The sequence below is a fragment of the Podarcis erhardii genome (genome assembly GCF_964252035.2).
Source record: "Podarcis erhardii genome assembly, chromosome: 1".
Classification (NCBI taxonomy): domain Eukaryota; kingdom Metazoa; phylum Chordata; class Lepidosauria; order Squamata; family Lacertidae; genus Podarcis; species Podarcis erhardii.
This window is the reverse complement of record NC_138497.1, coordinates 50,738,683-50,764,548: the sequence shown is the minus strand read 5'-3', so window position 1 is coordinate 50,764,548 and position 25,866 is coordinate 50,738,683. Positions and strand designations below refer to the sequence as shown.

Here is a 25,866-nt window from a genome sequence, read left to right as displayed (position 1 = left end):
TGGGTGATTGGCAGATAGCTGTGATGAGCCTGTTGACGACTCTTAACGACTGCAATAGGTCTTACAGGAAAAAGCAAGGGGTGAAAAGGTGAAAAATGGCTTTGTCATGTATAATGAGATAAGAATCCAAGGTCTTTGTTCAGACCAGGTTTCTCCATGGTTTTGAGTTTGGTGATAAGTTGTAATTCAGCAGCTTCTCTTTCCAGTCTATTTCTGAAATTCCTTTGTAGTAAAACAGCTACTTTGAGATCTTGTATAGAATGTCCTGGGAGATTGAAATGTTCTCCTACTGGTTTCTCTGTCTTGTGATTCCTGATGTCCGATTTATGTCCGTTTATTCTTTGGCGTAAGGTCTGGCCTGTTTGTCCAATATAGAGAGCTGAAGGACACTGTTGGCATTTTATGGCATACACAATGTTAGACGATGAGCAATTAAATAGTCCCGAGATGGTATGTGTGATGTTGTTGGGGCCAGTAATGGTGTTGTCCGGGTGTATGTGGCAGCAAAGTTGGCATCTGGGTTTATTGCAGGCTCTGGTGCCAGTGTCCGTGTTAGGTCTGGTTGTAGTATTATTGTGGGTTAGGAGTTGTTTAAGACTGGGTGGCTGTCTGTAGGCAATGAAAGGTCTTCCTCCCAGAGCTTGAGAAAGAGAACTGTCATTGTCCAGGAGAGGTTGTAGATCTCTGATGATGCGTTGTACTGTTTTAACTTGGGAGCTGTATGTGATGACTAGAGGTGTTCTGTTATTTTCTTTTTTGGGTCTGTCTTGCAGCAAGTTCTCTCTGGGTATCAGTCTGGCTCTGTTGATCTGTTGTCTAACTTCATCTGTTGGGTATTTTAGTTCTAAAAAGGTTTGCTGTAGATCTCTTAGGTGAGAGTCTCTGTCTGTAGAATTGGAACAGATTCTACAGACAGAGAAGGGTCTGGAAACTTCTGTTTCAGTGTATCTGAAGAAGTGTGCATGCACACGAAAGCTCATACCAAGAACTGACTTAGTTGGTCTTTAAGGTGCTACTGGAAGGAATTTGTTTTGTTTTAAGAATGTAGAATGTTTGCAAAGGACATATTTTGGCCTATTTTGTCAAATATTTTCTTTTGCTGCTCTCCACAAAACTTCTTATTTCCCCTGCAGTTTTTTGTGCTGTTCCAAACACAGTATCATTTTGATTGCCATTTTTACCACAGGCTGTCTTTCCAAGCACCAGTTTTCTTCCATTTATAATCTGGTCCTTTAATGAAAAGCTCATTTTCTACCTGTTCAAGGAGGCCTTCCCAAATTTAGATGTTTTCTCAGCTTCTGCTGTCCTCAGTGTTTGATAAATTCTTTTAAAAAATACTTATTTATGTGAATATATTGCTCTTACATGCACAGTGGTCTCCTATCCAGATTACTATTCAGATGTGCACCTGTTTTATCTCAGTGATGCTACAGCATCTATTGTTTTCACAGTAATTTACTGAGCCCAAAGTTTAATGAATTCTTGTAGCAACATTTGCTTATGCTTTTAAGTGTCGTCATCTCTCCAGTAGTTTGCTTTTAGTGATTGTGGGTGGATTGTTAGCAGAAAAGCTGTAAGGATTCAGATTTTTTCCTTATTAATATTTTCTGCTTGCTACAGCTGCTTCTGGCCCCAACACCCTATATCATTGGAGTCCCAGCCAGCTTCTTTCTTTACAAACTAGACTTTAAAATGCCAGATGATGTATGGCTAGTTGATCTGGATACTAATAAGGTAGGTAAATCCTATTCATAAAACAGCATTTATATATAATTCCTTTTGATGGGGACTGTGTGGGTGTTATGATTTTATTTCCTAATCCCACCTCCTTCTCTTAATTAACACAAAATAGATGTTGCCTTGTTTGTTTATGTATTAAAGGGTTTTAACAGCTGTTCGTTTTTTAAACTGCAGATTTGCTTGAAGTTGTTTTGTAATAACCTACTGAAATGGTTCTGGTTAGGCTTTTAAGTCACTGTCCTTTGTAACTGTTTGATTACTGATTTTTAATATATTTTATATTGTGTTATGTAGGCCGCATTGGAAATGCAAAACCCTAAAAGACAGCTTAAAAACACATTTATAATTTAGCAAATACACATTTTGGATAGCCACACCCATACAGCCTTTGTTAAATGTTTCTTGATGTGCAAAACAAATCAAAATATGTTTATTGGTTTAATATATTTATAGGCCTTTTATGTTAAAACAATATTTAAAAGAACAATTTAAAATTATAATTAAATGGTGATTGTTTCTGACGCTTAAAAAAATTATTTCATTGAAAGGGCAAGGAAATATTTTCTAAAACAATTGTTACCAAGGAGCAAAGTGACATAACTAGGTCACATTTTAATTTGTTGACAGATTAGAAAACCAAATCATCTGCTTGACAGTTCTGAATTCATCTTAGAGCACAGCCAATAATGCATAAGCAATAGGAAAAATTAAATCCACTTCAAGGTTCCTGCCCCTATTTCTGTCTTGTTTCCAAGAAGTCATAAAAGACTGTCCACTCCAAGAGTTTTTGTAAACGCAATTTTCTCTATAAATTTTTATTCCAGGTGATTGTTCCTACAAATGCTGAGTCATTACCTGTTTTGCCGGAACCAGAATCTTTAGAATTGAAAAAGCACTTAAAGCAGGTATGTAAGGATTCTAGTGAATGTGGCTGGGGTAATTTCCACTATTGGTATATTAGATAACTAAGGATGCTGTGACAGTTTGCAGCATCATAATGAGACAACTTATTGCTAAAGTTCAGACTCAAAGTGGACTCTCTAATGTAAATATGACTATTTCAACTTCTGTGAAGAAACATTTCTAAATTAGGAGAAATGTGGTTAAAGAGAGTTATTTCAGGTAGCTGATAGTGGATACATTAGTGATACTTCATTCAATGCAGGAAATTATGCTGTCCAAAATGGGGCTTCTGTAGCTCTGTGCCATGAATAAAAAAATATCTTTGCAATGGCTCCTTTGGAACACAGTCAGTCTTGGTTAGAGGATGACTAGGGAAAGCCGGTGTGTGTTTAGATGCAGATTCTGTCCAATTATACTATTGAACAAAGGTCCAATAAGCAGTGGCGTAGCGTGGGTTGTCAGCACCCGGGGCAAGGCAAGTAATTTGCGCCCCCTAACCCGTGGATTTGCGCCCCCTAACCCGTGGATTTGCCCTACCCCCAGATGTTGCGCCCGGTGCGGCCGGCCCCCCCTGCACCCCCCACGCTACGCCACTGCCAATAAGTATCCTTTCCCTTGAGGAGACACTTTGACCCCCCCCCCCAGTTCTTTCTCTTTTAAGTGGCACAAAGTAGAAGTTGTAGTCTTGTTTTCACAGCACATTGTAAATTTCCCCTAATAACAAAAAATTGCCTCTCTATATTCTTTTAGCTTCACTTATTTTTTCATTTGACTTGGCTTGTGAAACTGCAGGACCTGCCATTTACATTTTTCAGCTGTTTTTCTTGAACAATAATCTTCTCGTGGCATGCTATTTACAATTTGATCCAAAGCCTTTCTTACTTTTCTGTCCTCTGTTTCTGTTTCTACTTTAGAGAAGCTTACGTAAAAATGCCTAGGAGCCTCTAGAGATAAAAAAAGTAAGAAAGGCTTTGGATCAGATTTGTAAATAGCTAATAGCCTTAACCAGTGCTTTTTTCCCTAAAAAAATGTTTAGGGGTGCTCTCATTTTCCTACTTATATTGAAATTATGCCCCTCAATGAGGCCAAACTTAGATTCACAAAATGAAAGCAAGCCTCAGACTTGTGGCCTCTCCTCTGGTGTGACTTTCAGGCGGAAAACTGAAGGTTCTGCTTCTGTTGTAGATCCACCAGAGTTTAGTGGGTTGTCCAATCCCTAAACTATGGTTCATTGTAACTACAATTAATTGAAACAAGCCAGCTTCCTAAACCAGTATGAATTTGGCTTGTTTCAGCTGATCATAGTTAAAATGAGCTACACATTCTCCAGGTTTGAATGGCACAATAAGCCGCAGTTAATCTAACATGGAAGTGAAAGCTTCTGAACTCCTTGAAGCCCTGACAGAAGGAAAAGGGGGAACATGTGAGTCTAACACTGAACTATGATTTAGTGTTACATCCAAACCAGGTCACTTTGTTATGTTTTGGAATCCTGGGTGAGATTCAACTAATCGGTTCTGTCAGCAGAAGCCCTGTGCAAGGACCTCTGCTTGCACAACAGGGCTTCCCCCAGTTGGCTCTGAGGGATTGGGAGACACGCCCCCCCCTGAAAAAAACCCACCAGTGTGTTTTCATATGAGCATTTTGGTGTGGTCATGAAACATTGAAATCAGCAGGTGTTATTACTGTGTATTGTTAACTCATTTTCATGTATTTGAAGCTGTGGTAGGCTGTGGTTTATCTCATCCTTAATCAACCCCCATTTAAAACCTGTGGTATTGTAAGATAATCATACATATCAGAGCTTCATGGCATATTGTGCACTACATAAAACGCTTCATCATTACATTTAAAACCATCTAAACCAGTACTTAATATCTACAAACAAATCTGCTTCCCGCATGATACACCCTTTAGAATCTCTGGGCTTTGAGTTGTCTTGTCTTCCCCTTTCTTAATCATCATTTTCTCCATTTTCATATTGCTGCCTATGAGGCCCATATTTGTTCTCTTTCTCTAATCCTGTGAAGCTATTTATTGGTTTTAGTCAGATTGAATGAGTCTGTCAAAATAGGTTTTATGATTTTATTTCTGTTCTTTCCCCCACACCTCCTTGCATGCTGCATGCAGTATTTAAAGGTAAAGTGTTAAGAGTAGCAGTACAAAAGCTGCTGTTTCTGGCTCCCATAGAAGAGCAGAACTACACATTTAACCGTTCGTGATTTCCTGTGTAACCTGTTGCAGTGAACAGCCATTGACCCTTACAGTAGAATCCCCAGCCACTCTTTCAGAATCTGTTTGCTTTTCTCTCTCCACAGTTTAGGGGCTATTCAGCAAAACTCCCACACATTTGAGTAGTGTGAAGTGAATTAACAAAAGAATAATAACCATTCCTTTCATTCTATGATGCAAGACACAAAACCTTACTATCTGCAGGGTAAAGCAAAGGAAATGTGGGTGACATCGTGAAGGTGACTGTCTTGTGACAAAACATAGTGATGGTAGTGGGAAATATTGGCGCAACAGTATTATGCATGCATAAATACTTAACAAATATATACGGGCTTATTACTGCCCTTTCAGATCAGTGTCATTATAAATATTTACATTGAAAACAGCTGGCTAGTAGTCCATTTTAAAAAAGTGTATGCAAGCAGATGTGTGGGGTGAAAGCGGTCTGGCCTTGCTCAGGAACTGTGACTGTTTATGATCCCTTTTTATTTCCTTTCTCATCTGTGGTATTAGTAGTAATAGTTTTTTCTCCATCTGTCTCTCTGTGATCATGTGTTCGTCTTGCCTCTGATTGTCCGCTGGTGTTGTCATGTGATCTTCCATCTTGCCTCCAGTGTCTGGTTAGCATGACTGCAATCACTCAGAAACAGCTGCTCACGCCTGACAAAAAGGTGTCTTTATTTTACTCTTTTCTGCCTCAAGTTTCCATTGGATTATTTTTTAACCTGTTTTGATTTATTTGCTTTGGGGGTGGGGTGGGGAAATGAACTTTACAGAAGGACAAGGACATTGAGAGAGAGAGAGGCAGACATTGAGAAAAACGGGGAGGGTTAGGTTTTTTTTAAAAAAAGGTAAGGTAAAGGACCCCTGGATAGTTAAGTCCAGTCAAAGGCAACTATGGAATGTGGCACTCATCTCACTTTTCAGGTCGAGGGGAAAGGCACAAGGTTTGTAGGATGGCCACAACTGTTAAGAAGTGGAGGACGAGGCAAAATTAGATTGATGAGATTGTGTACTACATGCAGAAGTGAAAACTTTAACTCTTATATGCTTCATGTTCTGGGTGATGTTGTCAGAGCATGAGTTGTTAGTTCTGTGAAAATACTAGCTTTGCCATGTGAGCTGAGGAAGACTGTAGAGTTTAAAACAGTGCACTGTCCTAGAAATCTGAGCTTCCCTGACTAGCAGTTATGAGAAAGGGCACAGTGAACCTGCACCTTTATTTGGATTGAAAAGATAGTTTTTAAATTGATGGAGTTGGGATCTCAGTGCAGAGAATAATACTGAGTGGATTGTTATGAAGGGTGGCATACACATATCTTAAATAAATAAATAAAATTATCACAGGGTGGTTTACAATGCAATTAAAAATCCAAAAAAAGTAATAAAATATGCACGAAGGCATTAATCATTAAAAAACAGCAGTGGAAATTTGTAAAACAACCAGTACTTAACAAATGTGAAATTATTAATATACCTTGGGGCATAACCCTGTGCCTACAGGATAACAAAGTGAACTCCAGGTGCCTTCTTTCAGGAAAGGTGTTTTACAATTGGAATACTACAGGTGGAAAAAAGTCCTTTTTTGTGCCACCATCTGCCTTATCTCTGGTGTTTGGGGTACTCTGTGGAGTGCCTCAGTTTATTAATTTTTAACACACCCATCCTCTGGTTTTATACAGTTGAGCTACTGAAAGGGTGGATTTCACCTTCCTCATGTTAGTTTCCAGTATATTTGGGGGGGGGTGTTATTTATAAATCTTGTTTTACTCACCTGCCCTCCTCCCAATACTAGTTAGCCTGGGGGATTTTAAGTTGCTTTGGGTTGCTTTGGGCAAGATAAAGTGACTAAATTAGTCAACCAATAAGTCATTAAATTTACCATTCAGCATTCTAAATTTGTTATGTAAAATGGTTGTAAGGTCCTCTCTTTTTCTGTGCTTGGAGCAGTCAAAGGTTAGTCAAAGAGTGCTTAAAAGTTTACTGATCTGCTGAAAGAGGTGTATTTTGATTCTGGGGAACTAGAACATTGCACTTGGGTTGTGTTTGTCCATGAGTTTAAGCAGTTTTGACAATGCCGTTCTTATTTATTACCCTTGTGACCTATTGCCCTTCAGGCTTTGGCTAGCATGAGCTTGAATACCCAGCCTATTCTTAACCTAGAGAAGTTTCATGAAAGCCAGGAGATCCCACTGCTTACGGGGAAACCTCACAATGACATGCAGTCCACACCTTCTACAGAGTTCAACCCCCTGATCTATGGCAATGATGTAGACTCTGTGGATGTGGCTACTCGGTGAGTCTGAGCAATGTATTTTTGTTAAATTTCCAAATACACTGGAAGGTCTGCTGCTCTGTGCTGCAGAAAATGTTAGCTGAAATGCTGTGGCCTTCCAGTAAAAAAGCAAGTGCTTTTTCATTGTCTTTTTCATGAACATTTATTGTTATAAACTAGAACACACTCTATGTGAGCTACCATTAGTTTTTAACAATATTTTCTACTGCTTAGGCTGCATAAGACTAGAGGATGAGATTCTCTTGTGTATATATGGATTCCACACAGTCCATTACAGGGGTCAGCCAGTGTGATGCCCTCCAGATATATTTTGGACAACAACTAACATTGGCCCAAGCCCAGCACGATCAGTGGGTCATGGATTATGAAAGATGTGATTTACACCGTTTGGAGAGCATCCTGTTGGCTATTCCTAGTCTTTTGTTTTGAGATATATGTTCTGCTAAATCTGACTATGTTTTCTAATTGAAATTTTAAAATAGAAAAAAAATGTAGAGGTAACCATTGAGTAGGTTCATACAGAGTTTTATAGCTCATTGTCCTCTTTATGCTGATGACAAGCAGCTCCATTTCTCCTTTTCATCTTTTGCAGGCGAGACAGTGAATGTACTGAGTCACTGTTAGGTTGTAGTACTGTATGATTGAATCTTCTGTGAGGGTTACGTTCCAGAAATGACATGTACATGGAAAAATGCATATACACTTGGAACCACACCTGTGTGGTTGTCTTTCTTTTCAAGGAAGGCAGAGAGCTTTTAAGCTCTCAGACTTGCTTACTGGGCTCTGGGATGCTCCTGTGACATCTTGTGGGACCATCTGAGTTTCCACGAGATCTCTCAAGAGTGTTCCAGAGCACAGTTAGCAGGTCTGAGAGCTTAAAAGTTCTTTCCATGTTGGGAAAACCCAAAGCAAAAGGAGCTTCTAAGCTCTGTGCCTTGTGAGCAATCAATTTGCGGGATTTCAACCAGCCAGATTTCAACTGTGTGAAGTTGAAACATAATCCAACAAGACTGAGATACGGTTAGTGGATGGTTCCTCTATCCAGCTTCAATGTCCAGCCTGCTCTAGAAGGGGTCACACTACCTCTGAAAGAGTGGGATCATAGTTTGGGACTTCTCCTGGTTCCATTACTGCTGCCACTTGAGACTTCAGTGGTGTGGAGTGCCTTCCATTAGCTTAGGCTGTTTGGCCCAACTACAGTAAAAGAGATTATTTGCCTCCAGAGTTGATAATTGAACTCAGTATCATCTTTGTACCCTAGGCTTGCTGCAAAGAAAGTGAGAATAGAAGCCAAATATATTTTTCTTTGGTCACAGCACAATAGGGGCACTGGTGTTTCTTTTATTTCCATAGGGCATATTTTGTCTTGAGGCCGCAGTTGATGTTAGCTATGAATGGGCGAACTTATTCTGCTGTTCTTCCCTTACTAGAGGCAAATGTAGAATTTGCTTTTCATGATATGTGAATGTACTGTGTCCTTCAGATTTGTCATGTTGAATATATTACCAACCTATTGGATTTTTTTAGGGTTGCCATGGTGAGATTCTTCAATTCACCAAATGTTTTACAAGGATTCCAGATGCATACTCGCACACTTCGCCTCTTCCCCCGGCCAGTGGTTGCATTTCAGGCCAATTCGTTCTTAGCCTCAAGACCAAAACAGACACCTTTTGCAGATAAATTGTCGAAGACACAGGCAGTGGAATACTTTGGGGAATGGTCACTCAACCCAACTAATTATGCTTTCCAAAGAATCCACAACAGTAAGTCTTGGCCTTGTGTTTACTGCTACCTCTTGATTAATGCTGAATCTTCTAATACAAAAGTAGTGTCAGGAAATAGTGTCTCCTGCACCCTATCTGACCATCTTGGCTGTGAGACCTGGAAGGCTTACCCCTTGCCTTGCAGGCCTTTTTTCACCTGACATAGAAGGGCAGGGCCCTAACTGACTCCAGCTACAAAAAGCTGAGGCTGCTGAACTGATTCTTGGGCTGGTGTGTTTGGGCTGGGGACTGTTGCTGTTTTTTGTATCTTAATTCAGATGTGTAGAATTGTTGTAGTTTATATTTGGTTGCGTATTTTTTATTGTTTTATTTATTGCTCATGACTACTTTTGTTGTGTTGTAGTTATGTATTTTTTCATGCTGTAAGCCACCTTGAGCATGGTTTGAACTGTGGAAAGTTGGCATACAAATAAAATTATGTATGTATCTGTTCTATGGAGGGACAGCTCTACATTCAGTTTCATTTCAAACCCCATTAAGCAAATATCTTTCTATGGACTGATGTTTTGCCTACCATTTACAATATAATTTCTGTAGGGCAGCTGCAGCCTCACTTGATTGAGACTTGGGGGATGACATCATGGAAATAACTTCATTTTTCTTACTATTTCTACAGACATGTTTGACCCAGCTCTGATTGGTGATAAGCCAAAGTGGTATGCTCATCAGTTGCAGCCAATTCATTACCGTGTCTATGACAGCAATTCTCAACTAGCTGAAGCACTGAGTCTCCCAATAGAGAGAGAAACAGATTCTGAACCTACTGATGATAGGTTAGTGGGGAGAGCAACTTTATGTAGCTGGTTCTAAGTGGCCTTTGTCTTTCTGGTTTTTTATCCATTTCCCCCTGAAAAATTTCAATACTTCTTCCAGCACTGGTTTCCAAAGCAGTTTAACGGATAATCTGACAATTACATTAACAATGCAAGATAAAACAATGCAAGATAAAAAAATTACAGTCAAATCAGAAGTTCAGGGTATCATAAAATCCAAATCTAAAGGTTCTGAAAAGCATTTTTAAAAGACTGGCAGAAGAAAAAGGGTTTTGGCTAGTGCTGAAAAGATAAAGTGTAGGCACCAGTCTCTGTTGCTGCAGTATGCTACTCGAAACACCTCCTTATTAACCTTCCATCTTCTGCACCCTTTAAAAATGCTTCTGGTAAAGTAAAAATCAGTTGTCCCCTTTCTTTTTAAAAATTATATTTCCAAACACAGAGCTATACAGTATATATGACGACCTACTACTTAAGAGAAACTGTTCATTTAACAAAACCTATGCCACCATAGCCTTGTAGTATAAAATATTCCATTTAGTTGCTTCTCTTTCTATTGCTGGTCTGTTCTCATTCTCTATTGCTTTATATTTTTCTTTCCTTTTTTGCCACTTCTAATTCTTTCTCACCCTTTCCCCCTTAAAATAGTGGCAGTGACAGTGTGGATTATGATGACTCCAGCTCTTCGTATTCATCCCTTGGTGATTTTGTTAGTGAAATGATGAAGTGTGACATCAACGGTGACACTCCAAGTGAGTAACTTTGAGTTGATAATTTAATTAACTCTACGTGCATGCTTTGGTCTGATTTAATTGCTTTGAGAGAGAAAGAACCTAAGCTAATTGTGAATGACTTGGGAAGATATCTTGTGTTTAGGTAAACAGGTATATTTACTTTCAACATCTTGTGCCACCCAGCCTAAAGTTTTACTGTTTACTATAATCGTATCACTCTTGAAGTCTGTAGAAGAGAGTATTCAGTACAGTATAGGTAAAAGCTGATTGGCTGCTTTTTTTTGGTTAAATATACATTTTCTTACCTGGTCAGGGATCTTCAGTTGTGACTAGAATTTCAATCAGTTTATTACAGTCATAGACCAGCAGCGTTGTGACTAGAATGTCATTTGCAGCTAGAATGGGTTTTTTCAGCGGTGGCTCTCTGCTTTTGGTATGCTCTCTTCAAGTAGACTCGTCTGGCATCTTCGTTACATATCTTTAGGCACCAGGCAAAAACATTCCTCTTCTCCCAGGCTTTTGGCTAATTTTACAATCTATGGCCTTTTAAACAGTGGGGTGCTTGTGGTATTGTTTTTGTTTGTTACTATGTTATGCATTTTTTGTGTTTTTATATTGTAAACAGCTTTGTGACAGGCAGTGTGAAGGGCAGTATAGAAATATTTTTTAAAAGCCATACTGGAGAAAATCTGGCTTTTGTTTTATTGAGGTTTCTGGTCAGTACTTACCGGTACATTGTAAATGTCATATTTTCTCATCAAGTAAATGGACTTGGACACTACTTCCCTTTATTTTTTACATTTTAAAGCCGGAGTGGTTGACTCCTGACCTAGGCACATGATGATGTGGTCCCCGAGCATTTTTTCCTGTCCCCCAACTCAGACCCCACTAGTTTTTTGCAAGGGTGGCAAAAAAAGTAGAACATAGTGCTGAGATGCCCTGTGGCCACTTGCCCTAATGTGGATGCAAATAGCTCCCTTTCACACTCATCAGATCAATCATATGATAAGCAAGGAGGGCCTGTGTATGAGAGTTTAGGTGGCCACATCCACATCTGGTCGCTTTTACCATTGGCAGATGGCCCCTAGAGAGTTGGACAAGGGTGAATGCTGCCCACAGGCAAAAAATAATAATAGTTAGCTACCCCTATAGAAAAGAATTATAAAGCTACATTTTGAATAGCTTGCATATTTTGCTGTTTAGAGTTAGATTTTGATCCAGTTTTCAAATGGCAAATTAGCAAATATGAAAGTTCCCAGCTGCTCCCCACCACTGGTCCTACTGCCACCTTGCTTTGTAGGCTAAGTCATGGTTTGGCAAAGAGTTACGCCTTATCTGGGACCATGGCTTTTCTTGCTCCAGACAAACCACAACCTGTAACTAAAGTTTGGTATTGGTCTACTGCTCATGGTTTGTCTGAAGGAGACGAACCATGAGCCTAGATTCAGACGTAATGTTAAGCCGTACCATCACTTAGCCTAGGCAGCATGGCGGCAGCAGGATCAGGGAGGAGCACATGCTAAGCCATGGTTTGCCTTAGTGTTACATGCAGACTGGGCCTTTGTGATTTTTGTTGACCCTATGAACTTATGTGTATAATATCTATTTACAGATGTGGATCCTCTAACCCATGCAGCTCTGGGTGATGCAAGTGAAGTGGAATTTGATGACTTCCAGGAGTACTCGGGTGATATGGATGAACAAGCCCCTGATAGTGAAAACTCCCAAGACAACAATCAGCCTCGGTCAAGTTCAAGCACTACAGCCAGCAGCAGCCCCAGCACTGTCATCCATGGAGTGAATCATGTGTGTAATGGGGCTTATTGTATAAGTAAGGGAGGCAAGAGATACAGGAATGATAGGAAGGACCCTCATTGGAGTTTTACTACTTTGGTCTTCATCCAAGGCTGGATTTGTTTGGGGCATTTGTTCCCTCATGAACCACTTCTTATCAGCCTGAGGCAAAGACCGAGGCATAAAGCTCCTTGAAGCTTTGGGATGGAAAGGATTTCTTAGCTGCTTTGGACTTCTTTTTGGAAGATACATGGAGAATAAATAATTTAAAAAATTCTTGTCATTTTGTGTTCTTAATATTTATTGGTGTGCACATAATATTTATTGATATGCACATCACAGTAAACCATGGTTATTAGTTTACAATGAATGGACCTCTCTGGGCTCTTTTGTTCTCCCTGCTAGTACATGGAGGAAACAAACTATGATCCATAACACTAAGCCAAGGATTTTGCTTTTCCCCCTTCCTAACTCTTGTGGGGAGAAGCAAACTGGGCATGATTGGCTCATGTATGGGAAGCCATGGTTTATGACTTACCGTGATGTGAAAACATGGCCAATGTGACTAGAGAAAAGTAGATGACAGTGAATTTATGTCACTATTATGTATTTGAGATATGTCACAATTACGTATTTGATATAAAACTATGGTGAACAGCAGTCATATGGTTCATTCCTTACTAATAAAAGACAGGTGCTCACATATTCATATTCTCCAAGCCAATAGGAATGCTTAAAAAAATTAAAATCTGAGAGCGGGGAAGTAGACTGGTTATGATATATAATTATTGGATTTTATGTGAAATAAGTATTATACATAGATCTGTATGGAAGCCCTGTGAACAACACTGTACCTAGGATGAAATTTTTCAAGTGAGCAGCCATGTTTCTTTAGAGGTAGTGATGAGCTAGTACAGTGATGAAATCATTAGACAATATTTGAGACAATTTAAGAAGTGTTAGAAAATGGATGAACATTTAATATTAATACAGTTTATTATATAGAAAACAGCTGGTCTAATGCGGGAAATAAATTGTGAAATGTTAGACATGGGAGACAAAATTGCAGAGAGATGATGTAAGCTCATTTAGTATAGGCAATGTTAGAAATAAAGATAACAATTGGCCTTCAGAATCTTAGGGTCCTCTTGCGCCTGAGACCAGCTGTTATGTGGATATGTATTTGTAGACAAATTGGGTTTTTGTTTGTTTTACAAAGGAGTCTGCTGATTCAGCAGAGATGGAGGAGAAGATGGTAGCTGGATTTTCAAATCACCTTCCCAGTCTGCCTTTACAACCAAGCTTTCCCAAAATGAGTGTTGAACGTCGTGATAGTGAGAATCCAGCAAACAGTTTGAGTTCCGTGGATGGAATGGTGAAGAAAAGAGAGTATGATAACCCATACTTTGAACCACAGTATGGGTTCCCAGCAGAGGAAGAAGAGGATGAACAGGAAGAAAGCTATACACCAAAGTTCAATCAGAACCTCAATGGCAATCGGTGAGATATCACTAAATTCAGGACTCCATGAAGGCCACACTGGAATTTTACTAATTGTGCTTTACTATTTACTATTTGTGCTTAGTACCATGCATTATCCTCAGAAAATCCCCCTGCAGTTCAGATATCTTCTAATGATTTTCTTAGGTCTTTATTGTATTCCCTCAGACCTAGAGGGATATATATTAAACACATCAGCATTTCAGGACCCACAGTATCAAGGAAGCTTCTGTTCTCTGGTGCAGTCCTGCACCACTTGGGGGAACACATGAAGGAAGGATCTATGTGGGTTTTCCCCATGTGACATCCAGCTGTTATGGACAATGACAACTTGGAGGGAAAAGAGATTTGGCCACATAGTTACAGTATTCACACCACATATGTAGCAGCTTGGGACCACAACACTTTGATGAGTCCCTGTATTGAGTGGGACATATAATTACTTGGGGAAGAGGCCTGTAATTATTCTCTTGTAAGTATTCCAAGATGTTTACTGTTCTGGTTGATGGGTGGTACTTGGAATCTGCAGACTACTTCTCTGTTGCCTTTGTTTTCATACTTGCTCTATCTATTCTAAAATAGGCATCAGTTGACCTGGCAACTGCCAAACTGACACCACAGCTAAATCAGATGTTTGTGTTACTGATATGAGATGGGTCCCAACAATCTTTTTAGTTGCAGGATACATAACGATGCCAACAATGTAACACCGTTGTCTTTTCTTTTATAGGCCTCTGCAGCCTCTACGCCCCAACAGCTTAAAGCTAGGCAACGAGTCTGATGCGGAATCGGATTCCCATGCCAGTTCCCCAAATTCTACAATATCCAACAACAGCAGTGAAGGTTTTGGGGGCATTATGTCCTTTGCCAGTATGTATAATTGTTTCTTATTTGCAAATTTGAACAGCAGGTGGGAAGAAAGTGGGGAAGAGACCCACAGAAAGAAGAATACTTAATGGAAATAAAGTATTTGACCCAAAAGCACCAACCCTGTGAAAGTCATTGGCTATTGCTTAATACATGACATTCATCTACTGCTTGCATCTTTTGCAAAAGCAGAAGCAAGGGAAGCAACAGGAGTCTTGGCTTAGTAGAGAAGAATAGGGACTGGGTTTGGTTAAATGTTAGCACTAGGGAGCAGACCTTGGAATTGGGAGCTGGAAATAAGCCTGGGTAGCTCAGAGAGCAACGTTGGTGTGCTTGGTGCCAAATTGAATGAAGGAAGTGTACTAATCAGTACTAATAGTCGCTTACTCAGTACTAATAGTATGCTCTGTCCTCTGTGACCCTTAATATTTACATTTTGCTTCTGCTTTCACAATTGCTGAGGTTTGCAGGTATAATAAACCACATGCAAAGGCTATAGCAGGAACTGGTGTGAAGATGATGATGATGATTTTCATTTACATTTTGCCCTTCCTTCTAAAGGAGCTCAGGGTGGTGCACAACATAAAAAACACAGTGGATAATTAAAAATAGTATAACAAAGCAGCATGATAACAGTACTGTTCAATCTCAGAACCAATTTATGGCCAAAATGACAAAGTGGCAAAATATGTTTTATTATTGTCTAAATAGTAACTATGTGGGGAACAACACAAATTCCATGGGGAGGGAGTTTGTCAGTTGTGGATCTGCCACCAAGATGGCCCTATGAGGGAGGTGCTTTTCAATTTGCTTTGGCCTCAAGCTATTTGGGGCTTTATTACATCAGTACAAACACCTGGAATTTGCCCTAGTAGCTCACAGGCAGTCAGTGCAGCGCTCTGATGATTGCTGTAAAATGATCCCATCTACTTCCCTTATTTAACAGCCTTGCTGTCACATTCTTCAGTTGCTGCTGCTTCTGGGCTGTCTTTAAGGGTAACCTCAGGTTAGGTATGGAAGAATCTATCAGTTTTGGTTCTCCCAGTTCATTTTACCAATCTTCTCTGCACTTCCCCACATTTCTGAATTAATTTGCAATAAATTAAGAAAAAAGCCCTGTGAAAATGCTTCACGATTTTAGCCTGAATTTCTCCTCATAAACACATATTTGTATATACTTTTGATTGCTGTCCACATTTCTGCAAGCAAATTCTCCTAATACGATGCATTTTGTATGTTATTTTCACTAATATAGTCATTTCTATGCAATTTCATATATGCATTTTTGTAAATGTTGGTTGGAGAACTGTATCACAAAATTCAGATAAGCGCAAATTTTGAGGGAAGACCGTTTCCCATATTGTTTTGAAAAGTGCAAATTTGATATTTTCAGCTTTAAATGTGAATTGAATCAAATTTCTCCCTTATCCCTCCCCTACATTTGTGAGGTTATTAGTACATGAATTATTGATTTCAGGCTATCCTGGTCAAACAGCGTCTTTAGATGGTTAACCAGTCATAGTTGATCACTGAGGCCACCTGTGTCTCCAATGGCAGGTTTGAATCAAGAACACCCATGCTATGTGCCTGTTCCTTCATGGGGAGTCTCCCTAATTCCTGGACTTGGACCACCTACCTATAGCGCTTCCATCTTACAATGATTCACCTTCAGATTAATGGCTCTCACTGAGTCCATCACTGCCCCTAGGCACCAGTCCTGCACAGCCTCTCCTGACTCAGATGGAATAGAGAGTGGGTGAGCTGAGTGTCTTAAGCACATTGATGGCACTGAGCCCTAAATTCCAGGATGAGTTGTTCCAGTGGTTTCATATAGACATTAGACAGCAAGGGGGTGGGTGGAGATGGAACTTTGCTGGATTCCACAGGACATAGTGCCATGGAATTGAGCAGAAGTTCCACACTCATTTCATGACATCCTGAAAAGTTAAGCCCTTCATAGCTTTGGAATCAGCTTTGGGCATTGAGATCTTCTGGTGGGACCTGTTCCATGAGCTTTCTCCAACTGGGGTGGGTGAGGTTGACAGAAACTAGCAACAAGACATGTTTGGTGATGGGCCCTAGTTATGTAGTACTCTTTTCTACAAGGATTGTGTTACTAGCTCCTTTTTGAAGTTAATTCAGATAGGGCACAAACCCTATTCAGGTGGTGTTCTCATGCAATAGAGGAATCACTGTAGCTGGGATGTGCTAGTTAACTTTGCACAGCCCCACTGCTTTCCTTGTATGGCAAACAACTGCAGTGTGCAGCCTACTGTATTTGTCCTAGATCTCCATGCACTTAAAGTTCCCTGCTTGCAGATATTTGCCCTCCAAAACACCAACAATGGAGGGGCAGGAGATGAGAATGCGGTGGAAGGGAGAGAGTTAGCTCAGGTCTTCCCTCATTTGTTTCCAATCACGTCAGGTGAGCAACATTGTCATAGGGCTACTAATTCTCCTGTTCAATAGTACTGCTGTCTCAAAAATAGTGGTTCACCTGTGTTTTGTGTTGGGTCCCGCTCCCTTTGAACAATCAGGTAGTGCACTAATTGTACATGTTCCTGGAGAAGGCAGATAATAGCCGAAGTTGTGTATGCACTGGTTACATCAAGTTTGAACTATTATAAGGTGCCTTAAGTGGATTGCCTGGGGAAAATGTACAGAAGCTACAACTAGTGCAAAAACCAGCAAACAAAATTTAGCCATGACTCAGATTTTGGGGGAGAGTGAGGGCTCATCCACACTTACCTTTGGCTCTGCACTTTCTAATCACAGGTGTGTACTTTAAAGCTCCATGTCTGAGCCCTTTTTTTCCCTCCAGAGCTTTCCCCAGGAAAACCCACTCTTTAATGCTGAATTTGAACAAATGGCAATTCCGATTTACCGTTTGCTCCAATTCAACAATAAAGAGTGGGAAAAGGCTGGGGAAAAAAAAAAGAGTGCTTGGACACAGTGCCTTGAAGTGCAAACCTCTGCCTGGGAATATGGCACAAAGGAAGTCTGGATGAGCTCTTACTCTATCAATTTAACTGGCTTCTGGTCTGTTTCAGAGCCCAGTTTAAAGAGCTGGTTACTTAAAGCCTTGGGCCAATAAACTTGAATGAGCTACTCTGGTTACCAGTTGTCATTTTTTCCACAATAGCACCCAGGCTGGGGTGATCTGGGTGGCTGCCTCTCTAGTGACATTTAGACATCAGCTAAAACAATTTTTATTCCAGCAGGTCTGTGGTCTCACATGCTCTTGATCCTGCCTAACCATTGTGTTAGTTCCCAGTCTTTTTTAAAGCTGAATTTTATCTGCTGTGTCGATTTGATGTTTTAAATGATTTGAATGTTAACTGCCTTGCACATTTTAAGAATGAGAGTGTGGAATGTAAATGATGGAATGTCAAGATTTTGAATTAAATACATTCATTTCATTGAATAAACGAAATGGAGAAGTAGAGGAAAAGGATAAACAAGTAAAGTGTTTATTCTGCCTCCTCCTCCCCTTGTCTCACTTCAAAAATATCTTCATGAATCGTAGCAGAAGTAAGGAACTTATTCCATTTCTCATAGAGAGAGAGAGCCTGCTGTTGAGGGCGAAACTACACATGATGCTAAATGTGGTAACATGCAGATTTTTGAAATTGAAACAGTATCAGGTGATGGGGGGCTACTAATTTTGGGGATCAAACCTCCTTCCTCCTCCTCAGACCTGTCAGTTGCTGGGACCCACATGTCCCAGCAAAGCTCACTGGGACTCATGCCCTGGTTCCACCCCTGTACCTGCCATCCTTTGCCTACCTGGTAGTGATGCTTCTATGGCCACAGCCTTCACCTGGAGCTCTTGCAAAGTGGTGGCGCCCGCCCTGAGGAATGCCCTTCCATCAGATGTCAAGGAAATAAACAACTATCTGACTTTTAGAAGGCAGCCCTGTTTAGGGAAGTTTTTAATGTTTGATGTTTTATCATGTTTTTAATATTCTGTTGGGAGCCGCCCAGAGTGGCTGGGGATGTTGTTGTTGTTGTTTTCACAAGGGGAGGGGAGGCTGGCAGGCTGGCCCATCCCTTCCCTCTGGGTGTTTGTGGTGCCATACATAAGAGGAAGGAGGAGGCTACTAGCAACTTCCCCTGCCCTTCACTTGAAAGCTTACTTTATAGCCAAAAGTACATAGTGACCTGGAAGCCAAATAGCTGCCCAACTTGTGGCCTGTTACAGGGCTGCTTCCACTATGAATATGCCCATGGAAAAGTGCAAGGAGGATGACAATGCTGGCTTCTGCAGTAGCATTGCCATTGGAAGACCCAAGTGATGACAGGCACTGGGAAGGGCTCAGTAGGTGCTGAAGGGGCCATGAAGGGCAGCCCGTCAGGCCTATCTTTTCTACTGTGGTCCTGATGAAATCCCTCTTCTGAAACTGGAATTTCTTGGGGTGGGGGAATTCCCCATTAGTGCCCACCAGCTGATGCTACCTGCATGTTTAAAAACCTTTATGCTGCATTTAAGGTCATGTCTAGTTTATCCCAGAGTGCAGAAAGCTGTTCAGATGTAAACTGCACAGTGAGTTTCTGAATGAGATAAGGGGATGATTAGATCACTTGATTTATTTTATTTTTGTTATAGGTAGCCTATACAAGAACCACAGCACAAGCTTTAGTCTGTCCAATTTAGCCCTTCCAACCAAAGCTGGGAGAGACAAAAACACTCCATTTCCTAGCCTGAAAGGTAATCACTTTTCCTTGCCTTTTACTGCTTTCAGAATCCCTTTGATTGCCAAGCAGTCACAGAATTACACCCAACCCTTAAAAAAATCATTTTGGGAAACCAGGCATTCTAGAATTAGGAATTCATTTTCGGTGATGCTTCAGATTTCTTAAGCAGAATTCTTTAAGCGACTATTAATTACACTTTTTAGTATGGAAGGGAGTATTATTTTTGGTCTGTCTTTATTTTAATGCACCGGCTGTATGAAATGCACTTTGGTGGAAAGAGATTTTGCGTAAAGTGAATGCAAAGTCTTAATCCTCTGGACTGATTTAATTTCACAGCCTCCTTTCATGGAGGCTGCTGAAAAGCCCTTTCCCTGGCAACAGTCTATGTGGCAAGCATAGCCTTAGTGTGTTTGTGTGTGTTGCCTCAAATGTATACAGCTGCAGATCACTGCTGTTGGCTCTCCTGGCACATGGACACTGTCAGCCCAGATAGAGAGAGACCAACCTGGCAAGGATCTTTTCAACTTTTCACCAGTTACGTGAAACACTTTCATGGGAAAGGCTATCACGTTTAAATTGTCCCTTATCTAAAGGGCTAAAACTTACCTTAAGAGAAAAATTATTGAAAGCCGTTCATTTGGAGCAATAGGACTTAGCTAAGGTAGGCTTCTTAAATCTGGAAAAATATGGAGTAGAATCTGTAGAAATTACTCCAGGTTATCTGTACTACAGTTGGTTTTAGTCATTAGTGTTGTTAAAGGAAAGATACTCTGTAATTTACCATTGTTTGATTTTGCATTGAATCTTTTTGGTTGCTCAGCTGGAAGAATGCTTTATTTTTAATAAGTTGCTTTTAATAAGTTGATTTTATTTATTTCTTCCCCCTCTCCATTTTCATCGGTAAAGATTACTTTAATCTGGAAGTGGGAAGGGATGTGGATGAAGGTTGGTATGATGTTTGCTGACCTTTGACCTTTTAGTAATAAAGGCCAAAAGTTAGTTTTGTGTTGCTGCATTGGACTTTGCTTTGGATAAGAGTTAACATTTTCTTAGGGGTGTGTGTGTGTGTGTGTGTGTGTGTGTGTGTGTGTAGAAAAACCAGAAACCAACGCAGAAGGACTGTGAGTAGTTTGGTGAAGACTCTGCATGGTCTCTGGGGATATTTCCATTTGGTCATATTCCTATATTTGTTTGTGCAGAGATCTTCTGTTAGCTAAACCTATTATTGATAGCACACATTGGAAGAAAACAGTGATGGGTTTTTCCGTGTCTTTCCATGCTTTGTGTCTCATCTACTGCAGTTTATTGTCATTTCTTGATGACTCTTGTTCCATGTGGCATCTCCAATTTTCTATAGGATAAAATTGTCAGTAATTTAGTCAGTTTCATATATAAAGAAAAAATTATAACCTGACTGACCTGACAGGTATCATACTAGTTGGGTGGTGGGGATAGCATGGTAGTAGATATTTAGGCGAGATGACCCTTGGGGGACCATTCCAACTCTACAATTTAATGATTTGTGTATGCCAGGTAAATATCAATTTTCTTAATGTTTGAATTCTTTGAGATACAAGACGGGTAGATGATATTTTTTTCATTTCATTCATTGCCATTGTTTCATTACCCTTTTCAACTATTCATTAATGTTTAGTTTTATTTACCTTCATGTTCTGAAGGGAGATAAGCTTTATTTTTTGCAGTTCCTATGAAATAAAAGATGACATTAATAATTCCTAAAATAGAAGCATTATTCCTGAATTGAATGGGGTTCAGAGTAACTTTTGAGCCTTCAAGTGACCTTAAATCAGGTTAGGACACATCTACACTAGAAATGAGAGCTTGTGATTTTGTGTTTCGAAGCCATTAGGGTTGGGAAATTTGTTTCAAAATGTGCTTCTACAGAGATGATTGTTTTGAGTCTCTCTACCATACTGAATGAGCACAGCTAATGCTCACAAGGCATACAAGGGCAGTGCTAATCCCAGTGCTATTATTACAGATCCAAGGACCAAATCAAGAACAAGCACCATTACAGGTGGGCTGATAGAACAGGGAATGTAGGAATCCTCCCCTGCTACACTGGCTAGTTAATACCTCTTCCTTAAGTTTTCCTTCCACTTTTAGTTTATTCCTATTTAGCCATGGGAAAAGCTTTTATCTGGACCACCCCAGTGTAGATGTTCCCCAACATTAACCCAGGGCTGTTTTTGAAAGAGAGGGGATTAATCAAGTAACTAATCAAATATAAAAATGGTGGTGATTTTGCAGTGCACTACTAATTGTTTATTTTGTGTCCCAGTATTTGGGCTAAATACTATAATGGAGATTATTACTGAAGCTGGGCCAGTAAGCAATGAAGGTGGGTTCCTTGCATTATGAACTGTGCATGACATACCAACTCCCAGCAAGCATTCTTGTGCCTGTCTTTTGGGCAATTTATCCACTGGAAGCCAGTATCATGTGATTTTTACTAGTCACACTCCCGTAACACATTGCTTTTCCATATGTTGCCTAATCAGAAGATGGTTCTTGTGGCAGAAATGCATGCAGAGCAGCCAAACTCCTGCCTTTCATCTTCTGCTCTTGTTACCATCTTCTCTTTTGTCATTCCCATTACTGTTTTCTGCCGATGTATGATGCAATAATACAAAATATGCTGCTGCTTTTCCAAGTTTCTTTGTATGTCCATTTAATTAAGTGTTAGCTGACTTTTGTGTGTCTCATTGGTATTGTTCTTGGACTTGGGCATCCTTTTCAGTAACTGTTTTCTTGTTCTGCTTCCTCTCTTATTCAGGAAATAGACGAGCACTTGTGGATCAAAAGTCTTCTGTTATAAAGCACAGCCCGACAGTGAAAAGGGAGTCTCCTTCACCACAGGGACGAAGCAGTAATTCCAGGTAAAAGCATCTGCTTAGAGTTGCTGTACAATGCAAAATGAGCTTTATATGGCATGCCCTGGGCATGTCTGCTCTGAGTATAAGAAGATCTGGTGATGCTTGTAAAAAGAAAAATTAAAGAAGGTGACCTACCCTTTATCTTTGAATCTTACTGTAATGGATTACACAATTGATCAGTTCATGCAAGTTGCCTCCACTTAGTTTTGGCTGTTTCTGTCCCAGTAGATCTTGCACCACATCCAACCCTATTCCACTATATCTTGTGACTCTTGAAAGCTGCTTTTTAGGGAGGGTAGGAGGGACAATATGTTGAGGCCAGACTAGGAAACCCACTTTCACAAAATGTCTTCTGTTTGCACAAATAAGAAACAGCCAAATGCAGAAATAAAAGGAGGTATTAATGGTTAGACATATTACTGAGAAAAGTATAGGGATTGTAATTCATAACAAATGGAACACATCAACGGTGTGATGCTAGGTTTCAAGAGTCCAGTTTAGATGGGCAGCAGGAAACTTTGGCACAAAATGATAGTTAAAGGCTGTTTCTGCTTTGCTGAGCCACAGATCTAGGTGCAGCCCCATCTCTTCCTTTCTGCAGTGGCGCTCCACATGGCAGAAAGGGCTGGGGAAGTGTGATAGCCACAATTCTTACCCCAGCCTAGTTATTCCAGCTGCTCGACTTGAGTCAGTGATAGAGATATATAGCAGGATCTGATGCAGGTTACCTAGCATATTATGGTTAGAGTTGAAGTCAGCTTGGCTAAATACAGATAGATTTATGTTGTGGCAGTATCCTCCTATTGTAAAGTGTAATATACCTATGGAAGTGTCCTGGAGGGTTATGCCCCCTATTGCTTGTGTATCCATATAATATAGTGAGAACCAGCAGTTCTTGAAAGAGGTGGTGCACAATGTCCTAGATGGACAAGGAGTTGGTTGGTTTCACATGAAGAGAGTCCGCCGTCTCCTGGAGAGTGAGCAGCTCCGTGTCTTTGTATTAAGCAAGCTTAATCGCACCATCCAATCGGAGGAAGATGCACGGCAGGATGTTGTCCAGGATGTGGTCAGTTCTCTGTTCCTCTTTTCTTTTAAATGGTTTTATTTTGTCTTTCTGCTGCAGTGCTCACAGTAAAACCATTACTAATAAATCATAGATTACAAAACAACAATAAGTTAAAAACCCAGTACTTAGAATATCAGAGACCCAGTTAGACGAATGGTGTCTAGAATAAACATACCTTCATCACCTCCTAAAAGGCAAGCATGCTGCAATGGGAAAGGTGCATCCCCCTAAGCAAGCTGTTTCTAAATCTAGGTGTCACAATAGAGAAACCTATTTCTCTCATGCCTGTACAAAGGATGGGAAGGGAACGTGGAGAGGGCCTTTGAAGTGCAGCAGAGTTCCTGGGTTCACATGGGAAGAAGTAATTCTGAAACAAACTTGTTACCATGTCATATAGGGCTTTAGAGCAAGGCAGAGAATTGAGCCAGGAAACCAAGTGATAATCAGTGCAGTTGATGAAAGACCAGGGTGATATCATTCTCATCTCCCTTAATGGGAGTGAGTATACTGCCTCATTGGGATCAGGAAATGCAGACAAGAGGTAGAGCTTAGTGTCATTTGGATACTGATGATACCCAGCCAAAAGCTCAGGGTGACTTCAACCAGACATGTTAAGCAGCATGGAGGACAAGATGGGCCATTGAAGCCCTCCATAAGCCAAAGGTCATGGGGCCGAGTAGTAGACCTTCTGAGACCCTTGTGAGGTGGGGTGGTGGTGATGAGGGAGACCATCCTTTCTCAGTGGCCCAGATGGGTGCCATGGCTGACAATACTAAAAGCTGCTGAGAGATCTAGGCGAATCAACAGGGTCAGATGCGTCATGCCCATCTTTTGGTACAGATCATCTACAAAGTGACCAAGGCCATTTTTGTGCCAAATACCAGGTCAGAAACCAGATTAGAAAGGATCCTAACAATCAGAAGGGTATCCAACCAAACAGTTCTACTAGCACAAGCACTTTTGGCTGTGTAATGGAACTTCCTCTCTCTTCTCCCCATGCACCTGTGTGACCCCTAGATCTGCTGTGGAGAGTTGAGGGAAACCAAGAAGACCTAGAACTGATTACACTGAAGTAACTTACTGAAAAAAGGCAAATTAAAAACAGGATGAAAGCTACTGAGATCAGTGGGATTGAGTGAGATTGAGTAATGGTTTTTCTAGAGAGGCTTCACAACAGTTTGCTTAAGTGCTGTCAGAACCTCCCCCTACTTGAAAAAGCATTTGCGCAGATTTAGTTAACAGAGGTAATTCTATAAAGAGAATTTCTCTTTTAGGTACAGGAATAGCTCTGTAGTAGAGCACATGTTTGTATGCAAAAGGTCCCAGGTTCAGTCTCTGGTATCTTGAGGTGTGGTGTCTGAAACATTGGTGACTTGCATAGAGAATACTAAGCTAGAGGAACTATTGGCCTGCCTTGGTACAAAGCAGCTTCCTGTGGTCCTAAGCTGAAGGAGGCGTAGTTAAGCTACAGAAAATTAATTAGAATGCAAGGGAATTATGGCTTACTTTAGTGGAAGTTAATGAGCTGAAACAGGTTCCTAATAAATGACGCATCCTCACTCTTATGAATGTTTCCATTGTAGGAGATCAGTCGCAAGGTTTACAAAGGGATGTTGGATTTGCTGAAATGTACTGTGTCAAGCCTTGAGCAGTCATATGCAAATGCTGGACTTGGGGGAATGGCAAGTGTCTTTGGTCTGCTGGAAATAGCTCATACTCACTACTATAACAAAGGTAAGAGAATGGGATAAACTAATGAAATATATAAAATAAATGAATGTAAATCTGTGAAATGCCCTACTTGTTGTAGAGCTGAGCTAGTCTGACTTTCTGGCACAACAAATAATCACATTTATTTTATCACAGCTTTAGGTTTTGAGTAATTATTGGAATAAGTATTTTGAATTGCATCTATAATTCATGGAGTTTCATTGAGAAAATGATTAATGTATTTTCAGTCAACTCCAGTACAGAATGCCGTTACTTTGTTTTCATTGGCACACCCAAATGTTTGTCTGAATTAATTTCATTTCAGCAGTTCAGCCATGAGAAGAAGTGCAAATATTTAGTTGCTTAAGGAAAAGGCACATGCCCCAATAGCACTTATTTATTAAGCACAGTCGGGATGATACAGTTGTATGTAAGGGCCATGGTGTGTATATAAATGGCAGGTGTGGGGAACCATTGGCCCTCCAGATATTGCTGAACTACAGCTCCCTTCAGCACATTACAGTTGTACTCTTGAACTCAGAGACATTGAATAGTAATTTGTAAGATGGCATATATATCTCCAAGATTGATTTGAGACTGTACATATATTCTTTGAGTCTGTATTATTTTGTGTTATATTATCCTTTGCATTGAGATATTTAGTGTATAATATACTTTCATTTTGCATACAGACCTTGTGCTTGATGAGAACTACAGCTCCCATCATCACTGACCAGGCTTGCTGGGAGTTGTAATTCAGCAACATATGGAGGGCCAGCCATTCCCCGTTCCTGTTACCCAGCGTCTTGCCTTATCAAGCTTATGATGGGTGGGGGGAGAGGAAACATAATATACAGGGAGCTTCTGGCACCCAT

The 25,866-nt window shown here is 40.3% G+C and overlaps 1 protein-coding gene across 36 annotated transcripts in view; it reads left to right on the top strand.

The window, feature by feature from the left end:
- Positions 1-25,866, top strand: part of MADD (MAP kinase activating death domain) — an 83,051-nt gene that overhangs the window by 24,655 nt on the left and 32,530 nt on the right. For 10 of the 36 annotated variants that reach the window (XM_081855425.1, XM_081855410.1, XM_081855435.1 and 7 more), the window contains exons 6-20: positions 1,621-1,734; positions 2,565-2,645; positions 5,490-5,546; positions 6,993-7,171; positions 8,699-8,934; positions 9,572-9,728; positions 10,377-10,480; positions 12,075-12,268; positions 13,476-13,756; positions 14,487-14,626; positions 19,230-19,331; positions 21,621-21,680; positions 22,116-22,218; positions 23,095-23,281; positions 24,865-25,015. In XM_081855425.1, the coding sequence (XP_081711551.1) occupies positions 1,621-1,734; positions 2,565-2,645; positions 5,490-5,546; positions 6,993-7,171; positions 8,699-8,934; positions 9,572-9,728; positions 10,377-10,480; positions 12,075-12,268; positions 13,476-13,756; positions 14,487-14,626; positions 19,230-19,331; positions 21,621-21,680; positions 22,116-22,218; positions 23,095-23,281; positions 24,865-25,015 (2,146 nt within the window). Of the gene's footprint in view, positions 1-1,620; positions 1,735-2,564; positions 2,646-5,489; positions 5,547-6,992; positions 7,172-8,698; positions 8,935-9,571; positions 9,729-10,376; positions 10,481-12,074; positions 12,269-13,475; positions 13,757-14,486; positions 14,627-19,229; positions 19,332-20,224; positions 20,264-21,620; positions 21,681-22,115; positions 22,219-23,094; positions 23,282-24,864; positions 25,016-25,866 lie in introns of all 36 variants that reach the window. The other 26 variants (XM_081855429.1, XM_081855407.1, XM_081855415.1 and 23 more) reach the window with 6 other exon arrangements.